The following is a 24,855-nucleotide window of genomic DNA, read 5'->3' as shown; positions in this document are numbered from 1 at the left end:
CATGAAACTGTAAGCCAAATATATGTACAAAGTAGACATAATAGAAATACAATCCAGAACAAAAATCTACCTGTTATTGAGAGCTGGTTAATAATAGTAATTAATGTTGTACAATGGCTTCTTTGCAGTTAAACAGCTGCTGAAATTGTTTATATTTTTTTAGTTCTTGGATATTGTCTGTGAAAAGCTCACCGTGTATTGTAATAAAATATTATTGCTGTAACAAATGCTATTTATTTTGTGTTTTCTTTGTTGTTGTTGTGTGTTTATAGGTATATTTATGTGTGTGCGTTTTCATTGCAGGTTTAGTGGTCTTAATTTCCATCAGTATTAAAAAGGTCTTAAAAAGTCTTAAATTTAACTCGTTAAACTCTGTAGACACCCTAATAGAGTTTTTTAAAAAACAAATCATTACAGTTTAAACTGATTCATGAACAATGCATGGAAATGAATCAAATTGACACTTGGTGACAAATTTTTTTGTACAATTTTGAGTGATTTAGATTAATCTTAGTGCTGGGTGGTAAACCGGTTCATTCAGAAAACTGGTGTAAATTTTCGTTACGATATAAATTTTTAATATACCATCATAGCGATTATATTTAATTACTCAACGTTTGGAACAAACGTTATGCCACGCGACACATTTCATTTATTCATTTAGCTGACATATTTTTATGCACCAATGTTAACGGATTTCAGCATTCATACTGCACGAGGTTACGGTCCGTCAGTGTATTCAAGGATCAGTGCGTCTGCAGCAGTGCAGCGATTGTTTATGTACCGAGTCTATTTTTGCTGTGCTGAAGGCGCTGAAGTAAAGTGAAAGCGTATTGTTTGTAGGAAAATTTAACATGGATCAGTAGCGGACTGCAAACGCGTCCTGTGTGAAAGCACAATGAGTCCGTGCTGTGGACTGCATATGCACTGCAGGCAGAGTATGGGAAGATGTATGCTGCAGAACTAGTAGGACAAAAAGAGGAGCCAGGTCTGTTGTTTGGAAGTTTTTTGGTTCCAAAAATCCGACGTTGACCAAACAACCATTTTATGCAAGTGCTGTCGGGCGTAAAGCATGTCTTGGAATATCAACCAGCAGAAAATGCATCTGATTATGCATGAAAAAAAAAAAAAAAAAAGTCATAAACCGGGAAACTGGCATAATTTAGAAAAAAAAACATGATATAACAAACTAAAAGTCAATGATAATGACAGTAGCCAAACAGAACTGTCTAAGTTCTTTGATCTTGAATGGACAGCAAAAGCATTATTTCGTTATTATGAATATTCAATAAAGCACCTGAGCTTAGTATAGAAAGACAACCATACTTTTTTTCAGTTCCTTGTGAGAATAAAGCTGGTGACTGGAGGCGGCTGGTCTTAAATTGGTCTGCTAATTTAGATGAGGGGGTAAAAAAAGCTGAGGAAGATTAGAGCGTGACAGCAGCATGCTTTTCTCCAGGCTGGTGATGTCTTTCATTAGGGCGCTCCTAAGGCTTGTTGTCATAGAAATAGTTGCCAAACTAACCAAAATAGAGCAGCTAAAGAAAAGCGAACAAGTTGGTAACACGGCAACAGAAAAGAATCTGATGTGCATATGTGTGAGGTTGTTCTCCTCAAAGAAAGCCACATTCAAGCCATTTTAGTGCATTGAAACCCGCTGCGCTGTAGCGCTGGCATATTTCAGTGGGATGTCAATGCCGCTGTCCGTGTTTTGGCAGTTTTATTTAGCCACTGTATGTGTCGTTGGGCTGGGAAATGGCTGACGTGGTTATTCTGACAGTCAAAACCAGAGATTCATGACCTAGCCGGCTAGGGACATCTCAAACTGCCAATCATAATAGATTTCCATAGCTTACTACATAAAAACAAGGAAAACTTCAGTTTGTCAGCTTTCGGACTTGAGACTATTATATTATATTATATTATATTATATTATATTATATTATATTATATTATATTATATTAAAAGTAAAATCTTTTTTAAATTAAATGGATTAAAATTATTTAAATACAATTATGAAAATTACAATTATTATTATAAACAGTCATAATCATTACTTTTACAGTCGTAATTAATTGTACTATTATATTGTAATTATTTCACGTTATACATTTTAAATGTATCATTTCACAACAAATTATTATTGTTATTTGTATTATTTATTTTTATGGCTGTAGAAAACATTTCCCACCCCCGAGTTATCACAGACTTTTTCTTCAAGGTTTATTGCAACTCAAATTAATTTTCTTGCACATTTATTAAGAGCAAATCATTAAGGAAATTAATTGCATTAGCAGACCTTGAAAATAATTAGGTTAGAAATTAAATGCATCTTGTGGTATTTTCTGAGAGTACAGATGGGTAAATTTAGCAGAACTTTTTTGTAATTCACGAGTGCAACAAGTGAAGCCGTAGCACAGTCTGATTGGCCCTGATCCTGACTACAGATCCAACCTTATCTTAATTAAATGTCACAGATTTTGGGGCGTGCATTCAAACATATATCTCAGTCTAAATAGCACACTGACAGCAAACACGAGAGTTATTAGATGCTAATTAGTTATAAATAAGCTCTGAATGTTGATTATCTGCTGTTGCACAGGCCTTAATTACCTGTCAGATACTGAAATAGATGCCACTGTTAATTCTTAATTAGTGGCCGGTATCATAATGCGCGTTTCATTCGCTTCCCATAGAATGTTCTTATAATTTTCCACTTCTGCCATAATGCTTGTTAAATGAAAAATATTCTTCAAGCCAAGCAGATTTGAGAACCACTGCGGTGAAGTCAAACCTGTGAAAGATATAATTTCCAAAGCGGAAATGTTATTCACATTTCCCAGCTGAGAAGAAAACCGCAAGGATTATTATATGATCATTTGATCATGTCCCACCCTGACCTTGACCTCCTGTTGTTGCTGGGGTCATTAGGTATATTATTAGTGGATACCAGCGGCTTTCATCCCTGTGATGTTCTTGTTACTTCCTGTGTGTTTCAGAGGTGCGCTTCCTTTAACACCTATTGGCCTCTTTCCATCTGCCTAGATGTGGCAAACTGCATCATTAAGGCCTCCCACGTATGACCAGACTAACGCCGGGCTTACGAGAGGCCTTCGTCAGCTCTGCTTTCTCCTACACGCTCCTTCTGTGAGATTTTGAGGTGTTAGTGGATTTGCATCTGTTAATAGAATGAGTCGATAATGAAGGTTGATGTGATGGGGTAAAGCAAGGCAGACATTAGCCGGCCTCATTACAGATGCCAGCACACTGCTGCACTCTCAAACAGTCTTTCCATGTTCTTCTGATTAGAGAACCAGGAAAGGTTCATATAGAATGTTGTGTTACACAGCAGATGGATTGTGGAATCGTGATTAAACACAAGCAGATATTTACGTTTTAAGAAGATGTGTTTTATTTTAGAGATGTCCCGATCAGGTTTTTTTGTGCCCAATCCGATCCGAGTCATTGAATATTGAGTATCTGCAGATACCGAGTCCCGATCCAATACTTACGTTTTCCTAGCGCTTGGTGCACACTCCAAGTGCATTCAAATTATTAAAGTTATTGAAAGCATTCCAGTTTATCGTTATGGTAATTTGTAAAATAACAAAAAAATAAATAAACTAGGTGGTTACTATGTGGTTGCTAGGGTTTTATGGGTAGTTAGGTGGTTGCTAGGGTGTTTTTAGTGTGTCCTGGTCGGTTACTAGGTGATTGCTGTGGTGGTGTGTGGGGGTGGGCAATATAACCAAAGTCTCAGTAACAATATGTATCACAATGCAGTTATGTTTGCTTTAAATAAAAGCTTATGATACCAAAATTTTGGATATTATAGACATTTCATAATTCTTGTCACCAGTGTCAATTTCACAAAAATTCTAGCCTAAACTAAAAAAAAAAAGCTCACTGAAGACAAGTAAACAGTCAGCAAAAGAGTAATATAGTGTTTGGACCAACATGAGGGTGAGTAAATAATGACAGAACGATCATTTAAAGGCAGACTCACACATGTGTGATCTCAGTTGTCAGTAATGTCAGACTTTATGACAATCAAGGCGTGTTAAAAATGGGTGCGTGCAAGAAAACTTGTCCGGAGTTCTACATTATCAACCCATACAGGTTCAGTGACTGCGAGCTGTATCACATGCGGGGCTGTAATGTTGGCTGTCATTAAAAGTATATGAATGCAGTATATGCAGAATAGTGCAAGCAGCAGTACACACCCACATGAAACAGCAGCGCAACCGGTGTTTATCATAGCAGAGGCAACAAATCATATGAATTCTGTGAGCGGTGGATGAAGAAGTTCATCAAGAGCTAAAAATTTGTCACAATGGCCATTAGTCGGCTGTCGGGGAAGTTTTTCAAAACTTGTCTCAGATGACCATGGTGGCCAAAATCGGACAGTGTGAGCCGGGCTTAAGAAGAGCTATCCCTTAAATACTCAGAATGTGTCTTTTGTCAATATAACCATAAATGTAAGGATTAATTTTCTTACATGCACAAAATACATATATATGTATAAAAAATAAAAGCATTAAATGTAACACCCCTTCCCAGCCTGTTAATATACAAAACAGTAACATAACTCGAAATCAGGCCAAAACTAAGTTCATTTTGGGAGTTTGAAAACTGCTTGCCGAAGCAAACCTCCTGAAAAGTTTATTCTGGCTACAAAACATCTTGATATTACTCTGACCTGTGACACTCATGTTATAGGTGTGTGCTGAGGTTCCACCTTCTTTCACGTGGAACTCTGTTCTGGCTCATTTCATCTGTTGAATCCGAATGAGATGCAAACATGAACACACTGGAGAGCTTTTATAGTAGAAAATGAAGTTGTGCTTCTAATAAAAAGAGCCACTGACCCTGATTTTACTGTTTGATACTGTAAAGCTGCTTGCTTTAAAATGCCTTATAAATAAACATCTATAAATCATTTGACATTTTAATAGTATTCTAATTTGCAAATCTAATTTGTCCACACGCCAGCTATATACAAATTATTAGGGCTGGGTAAAAAATATTAACATCTCTAGTAATCAATTCTCTTTTTTTATGGAACGATATCGATTCTTAAATCCCAGTATTTCTGGGTGCTTACTAGGTTGCTGCTAGTGTAGTCTAGGTGCAGTCTAGGTGGCATCTATGATGTTCAGGTTGGTTTATAAAGTATGGTTTCTAGGGTCTTCTGTGTGGTTGCTGTTCACCAGCTAAAGGATTCTGGGTGGTTGGTATCATATTATTGATTGTTGCTAGGGTGCTCTGGGTGATTACTACTGTAGGTGTATTTTGTTTGTTTTTTGTTTGTTTTGCCAAAGATATGTATTTATAGGTAGATTCCACAGTTGACCACTCAAGACACATCAAAGCATCCACCATTGGCCAACATATTGTCACTCACAGTAAAAATCAACGAGTTCAAGATTCCACAACTCTGTGCAGCCTCTGGATGTGAAAACTGCTGAATTAAGAAAAGGGATAATCTTCAAGTTTTAAGGGAAAATCACAGTTTTTTATGTTGTGTTAGCTAGCACCTTAATTTTGTGTTAGTTTAGCAAAATCAACTGCTGAAGCCAATAAAGATATTCAAGCGTGCGAATAACTTTGTGAGTGAGCTAGTATGGTGCAGCAATAGTTCAGCGTGAAATGGGAGCGGAGTCCATCCTACTGCTGCCGAAGGGAAAAGAGCTTATCAAGTGGAAACAGTGCTCCAGTGGGGGTGGTGTGTGTGTCTGTGTGTGTGTGCTCATGATACAGAGAGATTTCCCACTCATGGAGAGGAAACCCTGTGTTGACAACATGCAAGTGCTGTGTGGGTGTGTTTGTGTGTCACTTTGTATGGGTGTGTTTCACGCACCAAAAATGTTGAATTTGAGGGATGCCAGAACCGCTCAGTAAACAGATAAAGAAATGTTTATGATCTCATATCTTCTCAGTATGGCCTGTCCAATTACCACTGCTGTTTCACGAGGCTCAAAAGAGATTATGTGATTAATAATAGTAGTTATTAAGCTCATCTTCACTGTCTTTTTACAGCGGCCAGGTTTGATCTATCTAGATCTACCTGTGGGTAATGGGTTTAGTAAGCTGTGTCAATTAGATAAGCTTTGTCTCCTGTTCTCCGTGCAGCTGGACAATGTGGACGAGCAGGCAGCACAGATTCGTAGAGAGCTGGACGGACGACTGCAGCTGGCTGAGAAAATAGCCAGAGTAAGAAACCTTCACCTGTTTCTGTCTTTATGGTAAAAACATCTACACAATGCTGTTAAAAAATGGGACCAGATATGACAAGTTTGTTTTTCTGACAGCTTTATGGGTGGACTAAGTGTATAACTTTTGTTTGTGTGCGTCACGTTAGTGTTTCCTTCACACATGACTCACGGACAAATGACTCGAATGAAGCAGTTCTTTTTTGATTCGTTTGTCAAAAAGTTTCACAAAAGTCTCAAACTCACAGTTGAGTTAACGGTTTAAAATCGGACTTTGATCCATCACGGTGTAAATAACATACAATAACAACTAAGACAAAAAAATTGCAATTATAATAATTTGCAATAAAATGTATATATTATTGGTTTGTCTACATTTTTCATTCGGAGACAATAATAAGTAAATAAATAATGTCTAAATATATATAGAATAAATTAATATGAATAAAAAAATTATTTAAAAAACATTTCTTTTTTAAAATTATATTGCAAAATAGATTGTTGGTTTGACTATTTTTTTACATTATTATAAATGTTTTTGCTAAGTCAGTCATATTGTGGACTCATTCAGAAATTAAATAAACATGAAAATCTTTAAACATAAAACTGAGTAAGAAAACAAATAAGAATAAAAAAATAAATTACAAAATTCAGCCTTTTTCTTCAAAATATTTTTGAAGAAAACATTTTTAGCACATTACAAAAATAGTATTTTTTTGTGTATTGTTGATTAATCTGTCAAAATGCATGAGGGAATATATATATTTTTTTTTTATAGAACACATTTCCCCCATAAAATATTAATCTTAGCATTAATATATGTCAAAAATTAGTTTTTGACTAATTGTAAGGTTGAATCAAGTCTATGGGTACCTGAAAGTCACAGTGTCCATCCTGTTTCCTGCTTTGTCTGATAGGACAGGAAGTTTCCAAAGTTTATTTCCAAAGACATGGAGATGATGTATGTGGAGGAGCTAAGGTCATCTGTTAACCTGCTGATGGCAAATCTGGAGAGCCAGCCTGTGGCCAAAGACTTCAAGCCCAAAATCAAGCCCAAAATCACACCCATGAACAACTTCCTGGACATCGGCGATGAGAACGACTTGCCTCTCTCCAAATCTGACGTTGTGCTGACGTTTTCTCTGGAGGTAGATTTATAAAGATGCAAGCTTTGCTTTACAGTTCTTCATAACCTTGATGGTTGTGATGGTTTTCATTTGATCTATTATTCATTTTATAATAGATTAGTCAGTGGCTTGTCTAAACAGCTAGTTGCCAAAAAGCACTTTCACAAAAATAAGAAATCTAAATTGCTGCTTTTTGGATGCTTTACAAATGTCATGTGAAGTCCAGTCATGTGGTCTTGTTCCTTTTGCTCAGATTGTGATCATTGAGGTGCAGGGGCTGAAATCTGTTGCTCCTAACCGGATCGTGTACTGCACCATGGAGGTGGAGGGAGGAGAGAAGCTCCAAACGGATCAAGCTGAGGCCTCCAGACCACAGTGAGTACAGTGATTACAACGATATAATACAAGAGCCCTTAAAGAGCACCTATCATGGAATTTTGAAATGTACCTTTCATGTAGTGTGTAACATAGACTTAAGTGAACAAAAACATCCTGCAAAGTTTGAAATATGACAGTGCACCGTATATAAAGTTATTGTCTTTCAAAAGTAAGAGTCGACTCAGAGTCATTTTTATGAATCGTTAGAAGCTTTTTCTCTGACTAGATGACGTCAACTTGTCAAGTTATTTGAATACGATACGCCCATTTATTGCGCTCCAAGACGCCAGTGAAAACTAGAAAACATCATGGCGACGAGACGCTGTGTTCTGAAGTGCGACTCCAAAGCAAACTTTTTTCATCTGCCCAAGGACGAGCATTTGAAGACTAAGTGGCAACAATTCATATATACAGCTGTACCACAGAAGTATAGTCCGAGCCTTGTGCTTTGTTCACGCCATTTTGAAGACGATTGCTTTACCAACTTAAATGCAATCAAACTTGGGTTCGCGAGCCGGCTGATATTGAAGGAAGGTTCAGTTCCAAGTGTATTTGCATCAGCTTCCTCATCCGTATCACAACCTGTAAGTGTTATTAATAATTGTTGCTTTTATGTTTTATGTAGCATGCTTAATAGTTGTTTGGTTTGTTGTGTAAGCACCGTTTAGCTTCTAGGTCTTCAATGACAATTGTATTGAGACATGTGAATTGTTTTCGGAGTTTTCTTTAAGAATAGAGTCATACCTTGTAGTAACTTAATGTTACTGCCATTTTTTTTTTTTTTTTTTGGTAAAAACGTTATGTTTATGCATCGAGTTAACGCAAACAAAGAATTTGTGATTGAGCTTTTACAATATGAACCCTGGGCTATACTCGCTAACGTCACGTAAAGGCGGGGTTTTGAAAAGTGAATCACTAAACGAATCATTTGAGAATTGCTGTCAAAACAGGTAAAAATAAATGCACATTATAAGAAAACTAAAGTCTTTTTTTGTCATTGCATGCAATGACTGTTGTTGGGGACTTCTTAAACAATATTTGGAACATTTTAAATGCCATAATAGGTGCTCTTTAACATGATATACAGTGGTGTTATATACACACACTACCGCACAAAAAGTTTGGGGCCAGTAAGATGTTATTTAAAGGAATTAATACTTTTATTCAGTAAGAACACATTAAATTGATCAAATGTTGCAAACAAATTCTATTTCAAATAAATGCTGTTCTTGTGAACTTTCCAAAACTATTAATAATTCTGACCAACCTGAGACTTTCAAAAATTCTAACTTTTTAAAGTAAGGTAAGCTGGAAGGTAAGGTTAGCAAATCTAAAGGTCAATCCTCAAACAGGGTCATACAATGTCAATAAAAAGAGTCAAAAATCGAATATCATATCCAGTATTATACCATAAACAGAGCCTAAAATGAACACTCACGAAGTCACCAAATCGCCAGTTTTTGCCACTTTTACGAATTATAACAATGCAATGAAGTGAAAACAACAGCCAGTTTTAAAGAGATTCGCTGTTTCTGACATAAGCTAATAAAATAATCTTTTCCGAAGACAAGATCATCGTGATTGGTTAGCTTTTCTGTCATAAGCGACAAGAGCGAAGCGACAGAAAAGGTCAGAGCAGTGATGGCCAGCTTTTACCTGAGAAGATATTGCTGCTTCATTTCAGAAGATTACCTTTTCCCTTCTATAGTCTGAAAGGCTGCATGTTTGGCTGTTAGACATAAGCTGAGCCGCTTCTTACAGCACACCAGTAGCATTTCAACAGACTAAAATACACACAACTATGTCAAAATAAAAAAAAAAACGGTTTTGGCAAGTTACCTTATAAACGTAGTCTTAAATGAGTTATAAAGTCTGAAATGACCATAAGGAGAAAATACGATATGTGTCAGATCAGCATCATATGCATCAGGTTTTAAAGAGACAGCGCTGATTTTAAAGTGAAACCTGCTGAAGTCTGTCATTGATGTAACTCAAAGAACAAAAGAAAAAGAAAAATCCTTGGGACTGTCCTAGTTGCCGATTAAAAGTTAACTTTAATTTCAATTCAAATTTCTTATATGTTTCAGACCCTGTTAAATGTTAAAACTAATGGCTTTCAATTATTCTGTAATGTTGAATGGCTATAAAAATGGGTCAAATTGAGGGAAAATGTACAAGCAGGGTATAAAAGCAATTAAAAAATATTGTAAATATATTTAGTTATTGTAATAGTACTAACTGCTAGTTTTTACAAAAAGATTTTCATTGCCGGTAAAAAAAAAATTTTGGCCAGTAAATTTTATTATGTCATCGGCCAATGGCAAGTGTGGCAAAAAGTGATTTTTAGGCCTAGACCATAAATGAAAAATAAAGGTCTAAAACAAAACTACATGAAGAGCGGCAGCTTTATATCTCACGGTGGCATAGTTGTTTTAACTCTCGTAAATGTCACAATGTGAGATGTATTTCTTTATTTCTTATATTTTATTCATTAACTTTATCTCACCATCAACTATTATGTGTGGAAAAAGTGGAAAAGGGGAAAAAGCGTGAAACCACACATTAGATGGCAAAGGCTCTCCCTGGTGATCATGTTTAACAGATTACATCTTCTACAAAATGTTTCTCCATATCTTAAAAATAGTGTATGTGTATATATATATATATATATATATATATATAGGTTAACTGTAGATTAAGTAGTTTTTTTTTTAGTTAAAAGCATTTCCTATACAATCATTTTTATTATTTAGATATGTACACAACTTGCCAATCTCTTTATCCTTTTTAAGGTCACTGTTTTATTTTAATTCTATAGTACACTGACTTGCAAATCTGCTGGGAACAACTCCCACTTGCTTTTTATCTTCGAACCTGGTGCATGAATTTGCTTTTATGTCATCAGCTCCCCATTATAGTAGTGACTTGTTTTGACTGCAGATACATTGAAAAAATGTCAGCTGCGCAGCTCTAAAGTGCAATTTCTGCTGGACCCAGAATGACACTCTTTATGTGTGAGACAGACAAATGTGAAGAGGTCATCATTGGCTCCAGTGTGTTTTGTAATGTTAAAGGAATCCCTGGGTACCTCTGAGTCCATAGCATATCTGTAATAATGATGCATCTGACCTGAACTGACTAGCATGTCAAAGTTATAATATTTATTAAGTAGACAGTGAGCTCGGAAACATGATCATTGGAATCACAGTTATCTAGAATCATGTTTGTGTAGGGTTTTTGCTTGTGTTGATTAGGAATGTGTCTCATTGTGCTCCCTACTTAACTATGGATGCAGTCATATTAGAGAAATTACAGCCGGTCATTTTTTGCAGGTGAAACCGTTCCATTGTGTAATAGCTTCATACTTTTAAACAAAGCAGCATTCTTTTGGTCAACGCAGCAAATTACTTGAACCCGAAACCTGCAGAATTCCTGATCGCATGGATTCCTTTGACTAGATTTTGACTGCAAATATTCGTAGAACTATCCAAAAATCATGTACCTTATGTAATGAATTTGGACACTAGGATTGGCCCACTGCTGATTCATATAACCTGCAACATGAATTTTAGCTGGTAAAAAGTTCTATGCTATTACAAAATATGCATGTCTTGCATGTTTTCAGTAATCAAAACTTTTCAAATAAAATTTGGGATTGCTGTATAAAGTTTGCAACATTTTTTTCAATCAGTGCACATTAGAGATGAGAGATAACTTGGAGACAAAATCCCTTTTGAAGACTGATTATGCTTTGTCTTCATACATCTACATATTCACTTGTCCTCGCGACACTTGGGACACGACTGAACAACATTTCCGCTAGTTTAAATAGTTGATTTTTACTGTTTAAGGTGCATTCTAGGAATTAGTAGGAAGCAAATAATTCTGACCATTGAACAGCCCTAGAAGTTGTAGACCAAAACATGGGTCTGTTTTGCTATGAAAACCAAAACTGTATATAATTGTGTGTGTGTGTGTTTGTGTGAATATAGATGATTAATAGTTAGATTTTTAATTATTTAATAATTTTTCATGGCCATTTTAGTGCAACCCTTCTTTGACTCGATAGTTTTTTTTTGTTACCATGTCTTTAAGAGATAGATCCAATGTAAAGTCCTTTTGGTCTGGATTGTTTGGTGAAAGTTACAGTATGATTTCATTGAGCACAAACGGATGATAGTACTCAAAGATCAGGAACAATTAGCTTCCTCCTGTTATGGCTTCTGTAATACATTTCTTAACTCAAACCTTGCATAGTATTGGCAAATTTGTATTGTGCACTTATATTAAGGAAGCCCATTTTTATTTTACATTTCTAAGACAGCTATTATTCCCATTTTTCTCCAGCAGACACTCGAGATTAAAATATCACTTTTAATCTCATCGAGGTGAATCAGTGGCATGTGAGATGATTTCAGTGTGTTTATTGTGCCGTCACCTGCTGGAAATCATGTGGTTCAATCCGATAACGCTCACCTTTGACCTCACAGTATGATGTTAATTAGCACATAGGAAGCAGATCTTGCGGATTCCAAGATACATGCATGTGACTTATTAAAGGGGCCTATCATGAAAAGCATACTGAAAAATGTCTCAGACTTGTGTTAAATTATTTTTTAATCATGTAAAACTAAATAACAATATTGCCTAAAATTCTAAAAGGGGTACAATATTTATTTATTGTTTTTTTTTATTTTTATATACCCACTTCTTCAGTGTAATGAGTATTGCCAAGTGAAAATTCCTATCGAATATATGTCAGACATACAGTATGTGATTAACACTATAGTAAAATTACACTATAATCTAGCCAGTGATGTCATTTCCTGGAAATGTGGTTACAGGGAAGGCAGCAAAGTATTATAGGAAGGAATTAGACATTGTTAAAAAGTATTTTATTGGCTTTGTGCACATTACCTACAAATGAAAGCATAATGACACACATTTTTTTGAAGGTGTTTATACCTATTTATTGTATTTTTGTTTTAATACTTTGAATGCTGCTTCATTTTTCCTTGCACTGCAAATCTCCTGAGGCCTTTTAGGGATGATGATTATTATTATTCCCAAATAATGGCAGTGTCTGGTTCTGTCAACATTAGCATGTTGCAAACAAACAAATGTGAGTAGATTTAGAAAATAGTTTTCACTGTGAATAAGGTATTGCATCATTGTACTGATTTTATTAGATGCTAGGCTCTGTTGTTTTGTTGCCTTGGTAACAGTTTGCTTAATAAATAGTCCTCCCTACTTGTTTTGGGGGTTCAGACAGCCTCTAGGTGGTGAGAGGTCAGTTTTATCCCAGACCTCCCAAAATATCCATACACTGGTGAAGCTCCCCAAGGCAGATTTGGGCTCTAGACAGTGTCAGTCAGAGTGAAGACTGAAGGATCTTTTCTGGCTGTGTCACTGTCAACAGCTGTAGCTGAAACTCAGGGTTGGGTAGGGTTGCAGCAGCTGTTCATAAGTGAACCGTTCTTTCTTTAATTTAGATGTGAAGTTCACACCATGGGCTTAGAATCTACTAGCTAGTTTGTTACTAACTCAGTACTTAATTTGTTTGCACTGTTCTTAAGGCAGAGTGTAATTTGAAGCTTGTAACCTCTCCATAAATACTATTAATACCCTCTGTGATTTTATTGTGTGCCTCATATACAGTAACTAATCGTAAAAAAAAAAATAAGCGTCCATTAAAATATGATACTTGGCTAGTCATGAAAAACATTTAATAGGTGTTTTTGTATGTAGGTGACATTCAGAAACCCAATTTGAAATGATTAAGAAGAAATAAAAAAAAAGCAACAAAAAAGAACACAAAGATCGGGTTTGTGTTGAAGATCTGCAGGTCATTTGTTCACATAATGTTCTCTCTCTTGAAATGTAAACAAGTGTAAAGTCAACATTATCATATGTCGAAAGGATTGAAGTTTGTCAGGTGCAACATGAGCTTATTGATGCAATTCAGTCAATCTGCTGTTTTATTCAGTTTATTCTGATGCTCGTGGTCTGAGGCTTCTGTTAACATTTACGTTTAGCGTTTATATTTAGAGTTGTTTCAACTAAGTTTATAGTGTTATGAAACCCCTGTTTTGAAAAAGAATCCAGAAATGTGTGTGCAAAGCGGTGGGAGTGTAGAGGGAAGGAAGAGTGGAAAAACAACCAATAAAACACAGCTCTACAACACACTCATTATACAGACAAATTAATATTAAAATATGAGCAGAGAAAAATATCAAATAAATCACAATGGAGAATAGGGGCCAACTTGATGTATTTTAAAGAATATAATAATAATGACAACAAAATCTTATCATTAGAGACGACTAACAACTTTCATAAACAAATCCTATAAAAAAGTTTTTATTAATTATTTGAAATTAAGAAATCAGCAGAGATATTGGTCTATATAAAAATTGAAGAAGAATATTTAAAAGTTGTAATAATATTTTCACATTTACCAGTACCGAAGGGTCTGAACAAATGACATGCACCAGTTTAAAACAGACAGAAAAAAGGCATAGTTACTTTATTTTTTACTCTTCTATGAATTTTCGGTCTGTCATTGTCTGTCACTGTGTATCACAATAATCTGTTGTGACATCGCGTTCATGATCTGACGTTCCACTGTATCATTGCCCCCTTATTAACTCATATTTCATACACAGTGCTGGTTCATGTTTGGAGCACAAGAGAAGATGAAATATGTTTACGGTCATGTTTACAGTGTTCCTGTGGTTCAGTGGTAGAGCACTGTATTAGCAGCGCAAAAGGTTGTGGGTTCAATTCCCAGGGAACACAAATACTGATTTAAAAAAAAAAAATAGCCTGAATGCACTGCAAGTCACTTTGGATAAAAGCATCTGCTAAATGCATAAATGTAAATGTACAGTGGTGAACTGTCAGGACAGAAACTTTTTCATGAGATTTTATATTCTCTGCTGTAATACGACCTCATACATAATACAGCACAGTGTTTGGATCATAAGAGTTTCTGTTTGAGTACACAGTAAAAAAAAAACACCCAACTGTAGCTTGCATTTTTCTTAAAATTCTGTAATTTCATTCATTCTTAGAGAAAAGAAAGGAAAATTGAGACTTAAAATTAGTTAAACTTAAACTGTAAGTTCTCCTGTTTATAACTATATATGGCACTTGATGCTGACCGCTAGAATAGGTCTCAAAAACAAAGAAAAGTGCAGGTGTGTCAGGCGCCCCAAAAACGTTCTAGGTCTTTAAGGGTTAATACACATAGTTTTTATATTCAGAATAGTAAGAAAGTCCTGCTTTGATTTCAGTTTGTAGTTCAGCAGTCCTGATTTCGGTTTCTCTTTATGAATAATTAATATGAACTAGTGCCACTTGCTGCAATAGACAGGTATTTCCTTTCATGCAGGTGCAAAACATGTTTTGCTCTAGTATTTGCAGTGTGTTCAAGCATGAATTTTAAGCCCAGGCACATGCAAGGTGACAACATGGTTGGCTTTCGTCACCACCAGTTTTTCATTGCCAGTTTGGTGTGTCGACCTCAAGGGATCAAGGTTTGGCTGGTTACCATGAGCCCCCCTGCTGGTAGATCCAGTAACTATGGCTGCAAAGAGCATATTTCTCCATTGGTGTCTTTTATTCTGTCTAAAGCCCATTGAGATGAATGGGAATGCTATCAGATCTTCAGATATTGCACACCTCCTTGGTAACATCATAAGGCTGATGGACACAGGATTCACACAGAGGCTCAGACACCAAAGAGGGTATAACCAGAGAGTGATTCAGCATTGTGACTCAGTGTCTGTTGTAGACACAGTCTAGATTAGCTGTGAAAAGATGTGTGATTGAGTCTATGTGCTGGATCATGATTAAGGAATTTATTGATTAAATTGATTCAAGAGATTCATTGGTTCCAGCTTTTGTTCTGCTGAAGCATGCATCTTCATCAGTTCGTACAGATCTCATATGTTATAAGCTCAACCAAGTGTACATACTGTACAGTTAACTCAGTCTAGTTCTTTTACTATAGAGGAAACATACTTGGCTTGCCATATGACATTCAAAACACTGTCTGGGGGCTTTATTGCTTTAGAAAGCAAAAGAACTGAATTAGATGTGGGAGCCGACTCCTACAGTCAATTTTCCTCAAGCTAATGTTGGCCCGCTTGAGCGAGAGAGAGAGAGAGTTACTCAGCTATAGATATATATATACAGGTGCTCTCAATAAATTAGAATGTCATGGAAAGTTCTTTTTTTTTTTCAATAATTCAACTCGAATTGTGAAACTTGTGTATTAAATAAATTAAATGCACAGAGACTGAAGTAGTTTAAGCTTTTGGTTCTTTTAATTGTGATGATTTTGGGTCACATATTTAACAAAAACCCACCAATAAACTATCTCAACAAATGAGAATATGGTGACATGCTAATCAGCTCAAAACACCTGCAAAGGTTCCCTGAGCTTTTCAAAATGGTCTCTCAGTTTGGTTCACTCTGCTACACAATCATGGGGAAGACTGCTGATCTGACAGTTGTCCAGAAGACAATCATTGACACCCTTCACAAGGAGGGTAAGCCACAAACATTCATTGCCAAAGAAGCTGGCTGTTTACTGAGTGCTGTATCCAAGCATTTTAATAAAAAGTTGAGTGGAAGGAAAAACTGTGGAAGAAAAAGATGCACAACCAACCGAGAGTCAAGTCATGTTTTGAAGTCAGAAATCTACTTTTGTGTCCAGTTTTGCAATTTTTAGTCTTTCTTTTGGGATTTAGGTTGTGTTTTTACATATTATTTGGCTGGAGGGGAGTAAACTTTTTATTGTTGTTGTTGTTTTTTTTGGCTTTTGGAGTCAGAGTTGAGTTTTAAGCCTTGTTTTTGAAATCAGGTCGTGTTTTTAGTTTTAGTTTTGTATTTGTATTTTGTACTGTTTTTTTTTTTTAGTCTAATTTTTTTGACTTTTTGAGTTTTTTGACTTTTTTTAACTTCAGACCACCCCTCAAGTTGTTACATAGGCTGTTTTGAAATTTGAAACAGGAATATAAGTATAAAACAATAATTTTTTGTGTTTAATTTGAGCTTTATGAATAGTTTAATAATACAAAAAAAGAACAAACACAAGACAACAAAAGCAAAGTCTTATGAAAGCAAATAGATACGTTACCATCCCACACACTAATTTGATCAAACAAGTACAGGAAATATTCAGCAGTTACTTCATCATGAGTCTGAAGAAGTGGGGAATGCAAAATGAAGTCTCCTAATGTGACGGCTGATTTGTTTTCTTCTTTTACAGGTGGGGCACACAAGGAGATTTCACCACCACACACCCCCTGCCAGCGGTCAAAGTCAAACTCTTCACTGAAAGCACTGGAGTCCTGGCTCTGGAGGACAAGGAGCTGGGAAGGGTGAGATGAGAGTCTGTCCTTCCATCCACCGCTGAGATTTACAGAAATCCTCCTCTGTGTTGGATCTGCACAATGTGCTCAATTATTGGCTGATGTTGCAGGAACAGATGTTCTGCACACAGTGTGTGACCTTGATGTGCGTGCACATGTGTTTGTATGTGTGCGAGGGGAAAGTGAACTACAGGCGAGGAAATCTTTAGTCATTAGGGCTTACACTCCCGGAGTAACAGATGGAGACTCCCCATTAGAGACTCGCACCAAACAGACTGCACCTCCTCCATCTATTTTTTTCTCTCTCTGTTCATCAGTCTAACCCTCTTTTTCTCTCATCTCCAATCATCTCTTTCACACCTATCTCTCCAGCTGCCCATCCAGGTGTATCGGTCCTAATAATGTGTTTCTCTCTTATTTTCTCTCGTTCGGTCCAGGTGGTCCTTCACCCCACAACAAACGGGCCCAAAACGGCAGAGTTGCATAAGATGGTAGTGCCTAAGAACAGCCAAGACGTGGATCTGAAAATCAAACTGGCGGTCCGCATGGACAAACCCCCCAACATGAAGCACAGCGGGTACGTCTGTAATGATGCTCACAACCTGACCTCCAGGATCCGAATACATCCTCACACTTGTTATTAATAGAAATAGAACATAGTGCAATAGTAGCAATAGTTACAAGAAGAAATTCCATGGATAAATTCATTTTATTGAATAATAGATGGGTAATTTTTCACAATAGGAAATCATGATTATATAATTATTATATAAATATAGAATAAATCTTATAAGAAGAAGGAATACCCCATTCAGCTAGAAGGAAGTTTACATAAATGAGGTGCATTGAAAAAAGTGTGGTTCTAGTGCCACCTTGTGTTCGATTATTATTCTTGTGAGTCTCCTCATGTCACACATTAAGTTTCCTTGGACTTTCAGGAGCCCCTCAGAAAACACTGGCTCTGTGTATTACATCTCTTATTTATTTATTTATTTATTATGAACGAATAAAAAAAAGGACAATTCAAATAAATAGCAGCATTAAATAACTTAGAAAATTGCAACATTAAATAGAAGTAATATATATATAGTGTGTAAAAACCTTTTATAAATAATTTAAATAATTTATAGTCAAGTTGGGATATTTTCTAAGCAAAGTAATTTTGTAATTACATTACAAGGGATGATAAAATGACTAATTCAAAATTAAATAATGAACATTCAAATAAATAGCAACATTTAAAAAAAAAAAAAGTTGGCCAATATGGGTAAACAAAAACTTTAAATATTTTAAAAAGTGTATTTATTTTTAATTTTCTGTTCAAGAATTCCGTTTTGGTGTGTTGGAATTTGCGGCAATGTTGGCTCAAGCAACAAAATCACAAGAGACAAAAAACATATTACAAATGTAAAAGTAAAACGAACATTCAGATAAATTGCAAAATTAAAAACATTAAATACAAATCTGGCACCATTAAATAAGTAAATAAAATAATTAAAAGGACGCATTATAACATATTCGCTTTTTTTATTTGTTTGCTGTTAAAGAAATCAGATTTGGTCTTTTTGAATCAATAAAATAAGGAGGGAGGAAAAACAGATCCAGCTCCTTCTGACGGTCTGGATTTACTCATTCAGAACGAGCCCTGTCAGTAAATGCAGCAGTGAAGATGTGCAGGACCAGCTGCTGGGGTGCTTCCCTCAGCGGGGCAGGGTCAAGGGTCACATCACTACCATCAGCCTGCTAATTACACAGAGGCCCTGTGCGATTCCTCTATAGAGCGCCTCCCTGAGAGGCCTGCTCTAATTGGCAGAAAACCTCTTCAACCTGGAATTACCTTTTTAACGGACCTCACAAGACCACGTACACACTCAGACTGACACAAACTTACTCAGACATTTTTTTATTAGCCCTAAAATAAAAATGTTTTCATTTTCTCACCCTTTTCTGTTTGTGTTTTCAAAACTCTTCTATTTTCTATTTGAAAATAGTGGTTTGGTGCATTCAAGTCATGCTGGAAAGATTGCATTTCTGCGTTGAATGCAAATGAATGCCATACAATTCATAACAACTTTCTTTAAGCCCTGAGGTTCAGAGTCGATGATGTATATGTGAAAAAACAAGTTGGATGCAATGGATGCAAGGGCCTTTATTAATTGTTAACGTTAATTAATGCATTAACTAACAATGAGCAAGACATGTACATGTAAAGTATCTATTCATCCTTGTTAATGTTCATTTAAAAAAATACATTGTTCTTATTAGTTGAAGTCGATACAGTAATATTAACAGATACATATAAACTTCCCAGGAGGCCCAGAATGCACCATATTCCAAATCCTCTAAAGCCACATTTGTGTGAGGAACAGGCTGAAATTTGTGATGCCTTTTGGTCTTATGATACTCATTTGAGATTTGTAAGACTAAAATCATACCGTTTTAGTCTTAGGTTTTGTCCAATTACTTATATACCCACACACATCTACAAAAACAAACACCTGATGACTGTCCCTGTGCATGGGAAGAGAGAGAGCGATCGGTGGGGAGCTTTTCAGGTTGATTGCACCCCATTAAAAGAAGCCATCTGTTTATCAGCAGAGCGACTGAAGAATTGGGAGCCATTCAGTTTTGTGGAGTGACCCCACTGTGGCCCTGAGAGAGAGAGCTGCCAGCTCCAGTCTGATCAGTCTGTCTCTGTCTCACTTATGCCCACTGGCTCTTTCTTTCTCTACCATGCTCCTTTTTTACTTCTTTTTGTATCCCCTTAAAACCAGCTTTGCCCTCTTTCATTTGAGAGCCTGGGCACACATTAAAGCCCTTTTTACACGTTTGCATTTTTAAGATCTCTTTTAACCTCCACCTTCGGTTACAGCCATACTTTGCATTCATGACTCATTTATTTGTGTTATTGCATGCAATATTTTATACTACCTAAGAAAATATAGCAATTTAATGGGAATTTAAAACTGAGTCCTAGTATGTTTTTTCTACAGTTATAGTATGTATTAATGTTTTGATTTTTTTTTTTTTTTTTTTTTAAGATTTATTTTCTGCTTAGTTTTTATTTCAGTTTTAGTTTTAGTACTATAATTTTATTTCTTAAAAATATTTAAGTGAATTGCCAAGGCAATTTTTTTTCAGCTTGTTTTAATAGATTTATTTTTAGTTATCAATAACTATACTGGTTTAAGTAACAATGTATTGAAAAATACAAGAATACATTTCTATGCAAATCATTTGTGAATCAGTTTTTACATAAGGCACTAAACTGGATCTTAATTTAATAATAGCATTATTTAAAAACCTCAGAGAAATCAGTACTGCTTGTTTTTCACCAATAAGGCCCAATGAAAATATGCTTTCTGCCATACTGCCGTTCGACCACATGGGGGCACTGCATCCATTATAATAACACTTAAAATGAACATGTAATGCCACTTTTTCTCAAGGTGATCTCTTAATGTTTTATTTGACTTTTACAGTCATATTGACATACATTGTGAGGTTAGCATTTGTATAGTGTTTTAAAGCTCAATGCAGTATCATAACTTGCATTGTAGAGCGATAATCCTATTGACTTTTCAGGGATGTTAACAAATGCTGAGAAGAACTGGTTATATGTAAATTAAGTCTTTATGTAAACTGGTTGAGTGCTTTTTACTAGAAGAATTAATAAATTATATTAGCTTAAGATAATGAGTCTGACTCCATATTTCAGAGACCTAAAGATGTCGTATTTAGTCAGTGTTATGGATTTTGTTATGATTTGTGATTTCTTCCTATCAAATTTTCTGATATATTTAAAAAAAAAATCCTGAAATGAAATATTACTTGTATTTCATAATTAATTATATCAAACGTTTTAAAATGCTATTATTGTGACTCTACAGATCCAGCATTTTTCTTTCCACCAAAACTACTTCCAAGAAACCTTAAAGACATAGAAGACAAAATTTAGTTTATCTTCAGAAGATTATTGTTATTACTATTATTATTATTATTATTATAGTTATTATCCCGGCTCAGACTGAGCTGAAGTCGACTGGAAAGTGCCCGCGGCGCGCCCGATCACCCAGAGGTCGTCTCGCCTGCCATCAGCCGGCCATTGTTGCCATCTAAATGGGATCATGTGTATCAGAAAGGTGTCGGAGAGTGAGCTGAAAATCACTTTCACAAGTGGATGATTACCTCTGCCACATGTTAACCCAGACTGGCCCGCTTCCATGCACTCATTGCTCCCTCAACCTTGACTGGAGCTTTTCCCCCCACGGGCGCTGTGTGTCCATTTATGAAGAATTGATTTCACCTCACCCATATTTCTGCACAGATCCTTTTTTGTTGTTCTTGTTGTTTTTGTCATTTTTAAGGATGTGTGCTTAATCAGTAGCCTAAGATGTGTTTTTTTTTTCTTCTCTGTCATGGAGTGGACATGACAGAATTCAGCCGTTTGAGGAATTAACGAATGACAGTCCTTAAGCTACATGGGGTTTACACCTAGGCTTTATGAATATAGTGTTTTGTTTTTAATCATGTCCGTAAATGAAAATATCAAGGGAGCTTTCAGCTGTCAATTTGATTCTTCCATGACACTCATCGTAATGTTTTTTTTCTCTGTAGGTATCTTTACGCATTAGGCCAGAGAGTCTGGAAGCGATGGAAGAGGAGATATTATGTGCTTGTTCAGGTGAGCAGATTTCCCAATCACAACTTTATATATTAGTGTCATTTAGATTTTTGTCAAAATTAATATACATATGCTTTTTTGTATGTCTCATGCATTTTGTGTTTGCATGTGTGTTTTTTGTTGTTTTTCTGAAGGAAAAAGTTTTTTTTGTTTGTTTTTTTTTTTTGCGTAAAAGAGTGTTGAACCATTATCGGTTTAATTAAAAAGTAAATTAATTAATTTATTAATTACTATCCTAAATAACTAATAGTCTCCTGAAATAACGGTATCATTTTTGTGTTAAATATTTTACGAGAAAAAATACAGTTTTAAATAACGGTTTATAATTTGACTTGCGACTTCTGAATGTAAAGTGGAATCATAAGAATCAGCTGGTTCTCGTTTAATTCAATGTGTAACACACACACATATAAATCAATAACAAAAAATATGGCTGACCATTCACAAAACATTAAGACATAATTATTTTTAATTGGTAAATTTGAGTAAAACCCCACAGTAAATCCTTGCATAAAACGTCAAAATTCCTTGTTTTAATTTGGAGTTACCTGTATTTGTACTGTATTTATGACGTAATTTACACAGTTTAGATATCAATTGTACATTTTTGTCCATCAAAAGGCTATGGATCTCACACAAATGTAGGATTTTTAGGAGTGTGTGTTAAGATGATCTCCTCTCTTTTCTGCTGTTCAGGTGAGTCAGTACACGTTTGCCATGTGCAGTTACCGGGAGAAGAAGTCCGAGCCGCAGGAGCTGATGCAGCTGGACGGTTATACAGTAGATTACTCCGATCCGCAGCCAGGTACACGCACGCTTCAACACTAAAGGCTTATTTAGTCACTCAGTCAAATGCTCATGTGAGCGTTTAGATTTTATTTCAAAATTAAATGAATAATCATAGTTCAAATGAATTTCAGCTGACCTCTGTCTTGAATTAGAATTTAGCATTTGCCGCTTTTGAAAGAGATGCACACGTTATGAGCTTGAAATGAAAAGTGGGAATGAAGTATTCGGAAAACCAGAATCTATTCAATTACAGTAAACCAAATGATATGGTAATAAAATATGAAGATTCATTATATTCTGCATTAATAATGATAATAATAATAATGAAATGCAGTGCAGTTTTTTGAAATATTTTTATATATGTTATAAAATTTACATATAATAGGAAATTAATTATGAATATCTACTGTAAAAAAAGAAAATTAATTATATACTTTTTATATTCAATTATTTATAAAACTAATAAAATGTATATTTAATGTAATATGTAAATTCTAAAAAATATTATTTTGTATTATATTTATACTCTTATAAACTTGAAGGTATTAATCTCAACAGCAGACCATTCTTTATGTGAGACAATCCCGTTCAAATAATAATGGATGGTTGTATGAAAAGTAAAAAGGGAAATGAACTGGCTGATGTGGATTCATGTGATAAAACAACATCTCTGCAGGTCTTCAGGGAGGCAGAGCCTTCTTCAGTGCTGTCCGAGAGGGTGATCTGGTGGTATTCGCCAGCAATGATGAACAGGACCGTGCTCTTTGGGTCCAGGCCATGTACCGTGCCACAGGCCAATCTTATAAACCAGTAGCGCCCGCCCAGAACCAGCAGAACTGCATAGGAGGGAATGTGCAAAAAGATGCCCCTGTGTCCTTACTCAGTATGTACCTTTTATCCATCTTATATGATCCTAATAACTAAGCATTTAAACTTTTTTTTGCAATGCATTGTGTTTTTCTTGATTTCATACACAATGTTTTTAATGTTAAACCTTAAACCTTCAAAGGTTGCCAAACAAATCTGTAAAAACAATGAGAAAGTTTTTCTGCCACCTTCAGCTGTCCCCTCTTGAATGGACTTAGAAATCGCAGGTTGTGGTGGCCAGCCATCGATCCATTGGGCCGCAGCACAGACACAGTCTAAACAAACGTCAGCGGGGGGCTTGAATAACCCAAATACTGCTGCTGAGTGAAAGGAAGAACACTTACACAACTGAAATGCTACAGTTTGCTCACTTTCAACAAACGGAGAGTGAGCCGATTGAGGTTGATACCATTATCGCTTCAGAAGAGCCGTTCTGAGAGCTACAGGGCATTCATTTAGTGCAGAACCTGAAATGAAAACACTAGCATTTCGGTTTATAAATCTGGTAGTATATGAAATTACGATAAAGCTGCTTTTTTGAGCATTGATGGTCATTGTCAACATAAAAACTGGCTTCTATGAGTTAATAATCACTCGACTTCACAAGCACCGCCATTTGACTTTCAGAAAACATTTTTCAAGGCCTCTCTCCTCTTGTCTTACTGGACCTCAAACACAATCATTTTTTGATGCATCTTTTCATACCTCCGAGGTTCAATGCAAAAGCCACCTTGAATATTGGCAAATTGTATGACTACGAGCATGGAAAAGTCTCTGATTGCCTGTTGGATCAAGAAAACCGCATGAATGTCTGGAATATCATCGCAGCCACTGATAACCATGGTATTCGGCCAATTAAAAGGTCAGGCATTCTTTCAGAAATACTTCATACGGATTGAATTTTATCAAGCGCATTTCAAAACGCCACTAAATGAATCCCAGAAATTCTGTCCCGTTTGATGCCTGTTAACAAAATCCACCACGTTTCAGCGAGCCGATGAAGTTATTAACTCGTCCTGACATTGGACTTCCCATCATTGATTGATTCGCACGGCTCTGTCTCACCGCCTTATCCTCAACACTAACTGGCGTCTTCTCGTAGCCCGATCTGTGTTTCTTGTCAAAAGCTCGGGTTTCATATTCTGAAGGAACACCGATATCCTGTCTTGCCTCATTAGTCTTTCTGACTCCGGCTGGTTTCACTTGAAGCGACCCGCCGGGCCGTACCTGCGATATCGCCCCTGCTGCCATGTTGATACCTGTCATAAAGCTCCCATCCACCTTGTGGAGAGTTGTCAGATGGATGTGACTGCTGGCGTGACCGCCTGCCTCTCCTTCAGCTGGGATTAAAGACGACACACCCCCTCCGCACTGACTCCGTCCGCTTGTCCATGGATAATAGCGGCAACTTTAAGTT

At 36.0% G+C, this 24,855-nt stretch overlaps 1 protein-coding gene across 8 annotated transcripts in view; it reads left to right on the top strand.

Moving 5' to 3' along the window:
- Positions 1–24,855, top strand: part of LOC127947096 (calcium-dependent secretion activator 2) — a 149,850-nt gene that overhangs the window by 62,425 nt on the left and 62,570 nt on the right. For all 8 annotated transcript variants that reach the window (XM_052544033.1, XM_052544040.1, XM_052544039.1 and 5 more), the window contains exons 4-11: positions 6,134–6,214; positions 7,131–7,361; positions 7,594–7,715; positions 16,996–17,107; positions 17,536–17,675; positions 21,716–21,782; positions 22,479–22,587; positions 23,248–23,454. In XM_052544033.1, the coding sequence (XP_052399993.1) occupies positions 6,134–6,214; positions 7,131–7,361; positions 7,594–7,715; positions 16,996–17,107; positions 17,536–17,675; positions 21,716–21,782; positions 22,479–22,587; positions 23,248–23,454 (1,069 nt within the window). The remainder of the gene's footprint in view (positions 1–6,133; positions 6,215–7,130; positions 7,362–7,593; positions 7,716–16,995; positions 17,108–17,535; positions 17,676–21,715; positions 21,783–22,478; positions 22,588–23,247; positions 23,455–24,855) is intronic.

This window comes from Carassius gibelio, chromosome A25 (genome assembly GCF_023724105.1).
Source record: "Carassius gibelio isolate Cgi1373 ecotype wild population from Czech Republic chromosome A25, carGib1.2-hapl.c, whole genome shotgun sequence".
Classification (NCBI taxonomy): Eukaryota; Metazoa; Chordata; class Actinopteri; order Cypriniformes; family Cyprinidae; genus Carassius; species Carassius gibelio.
This window is presented reverse-complemented; position numbering and strand designations above follow the sequence as displayed.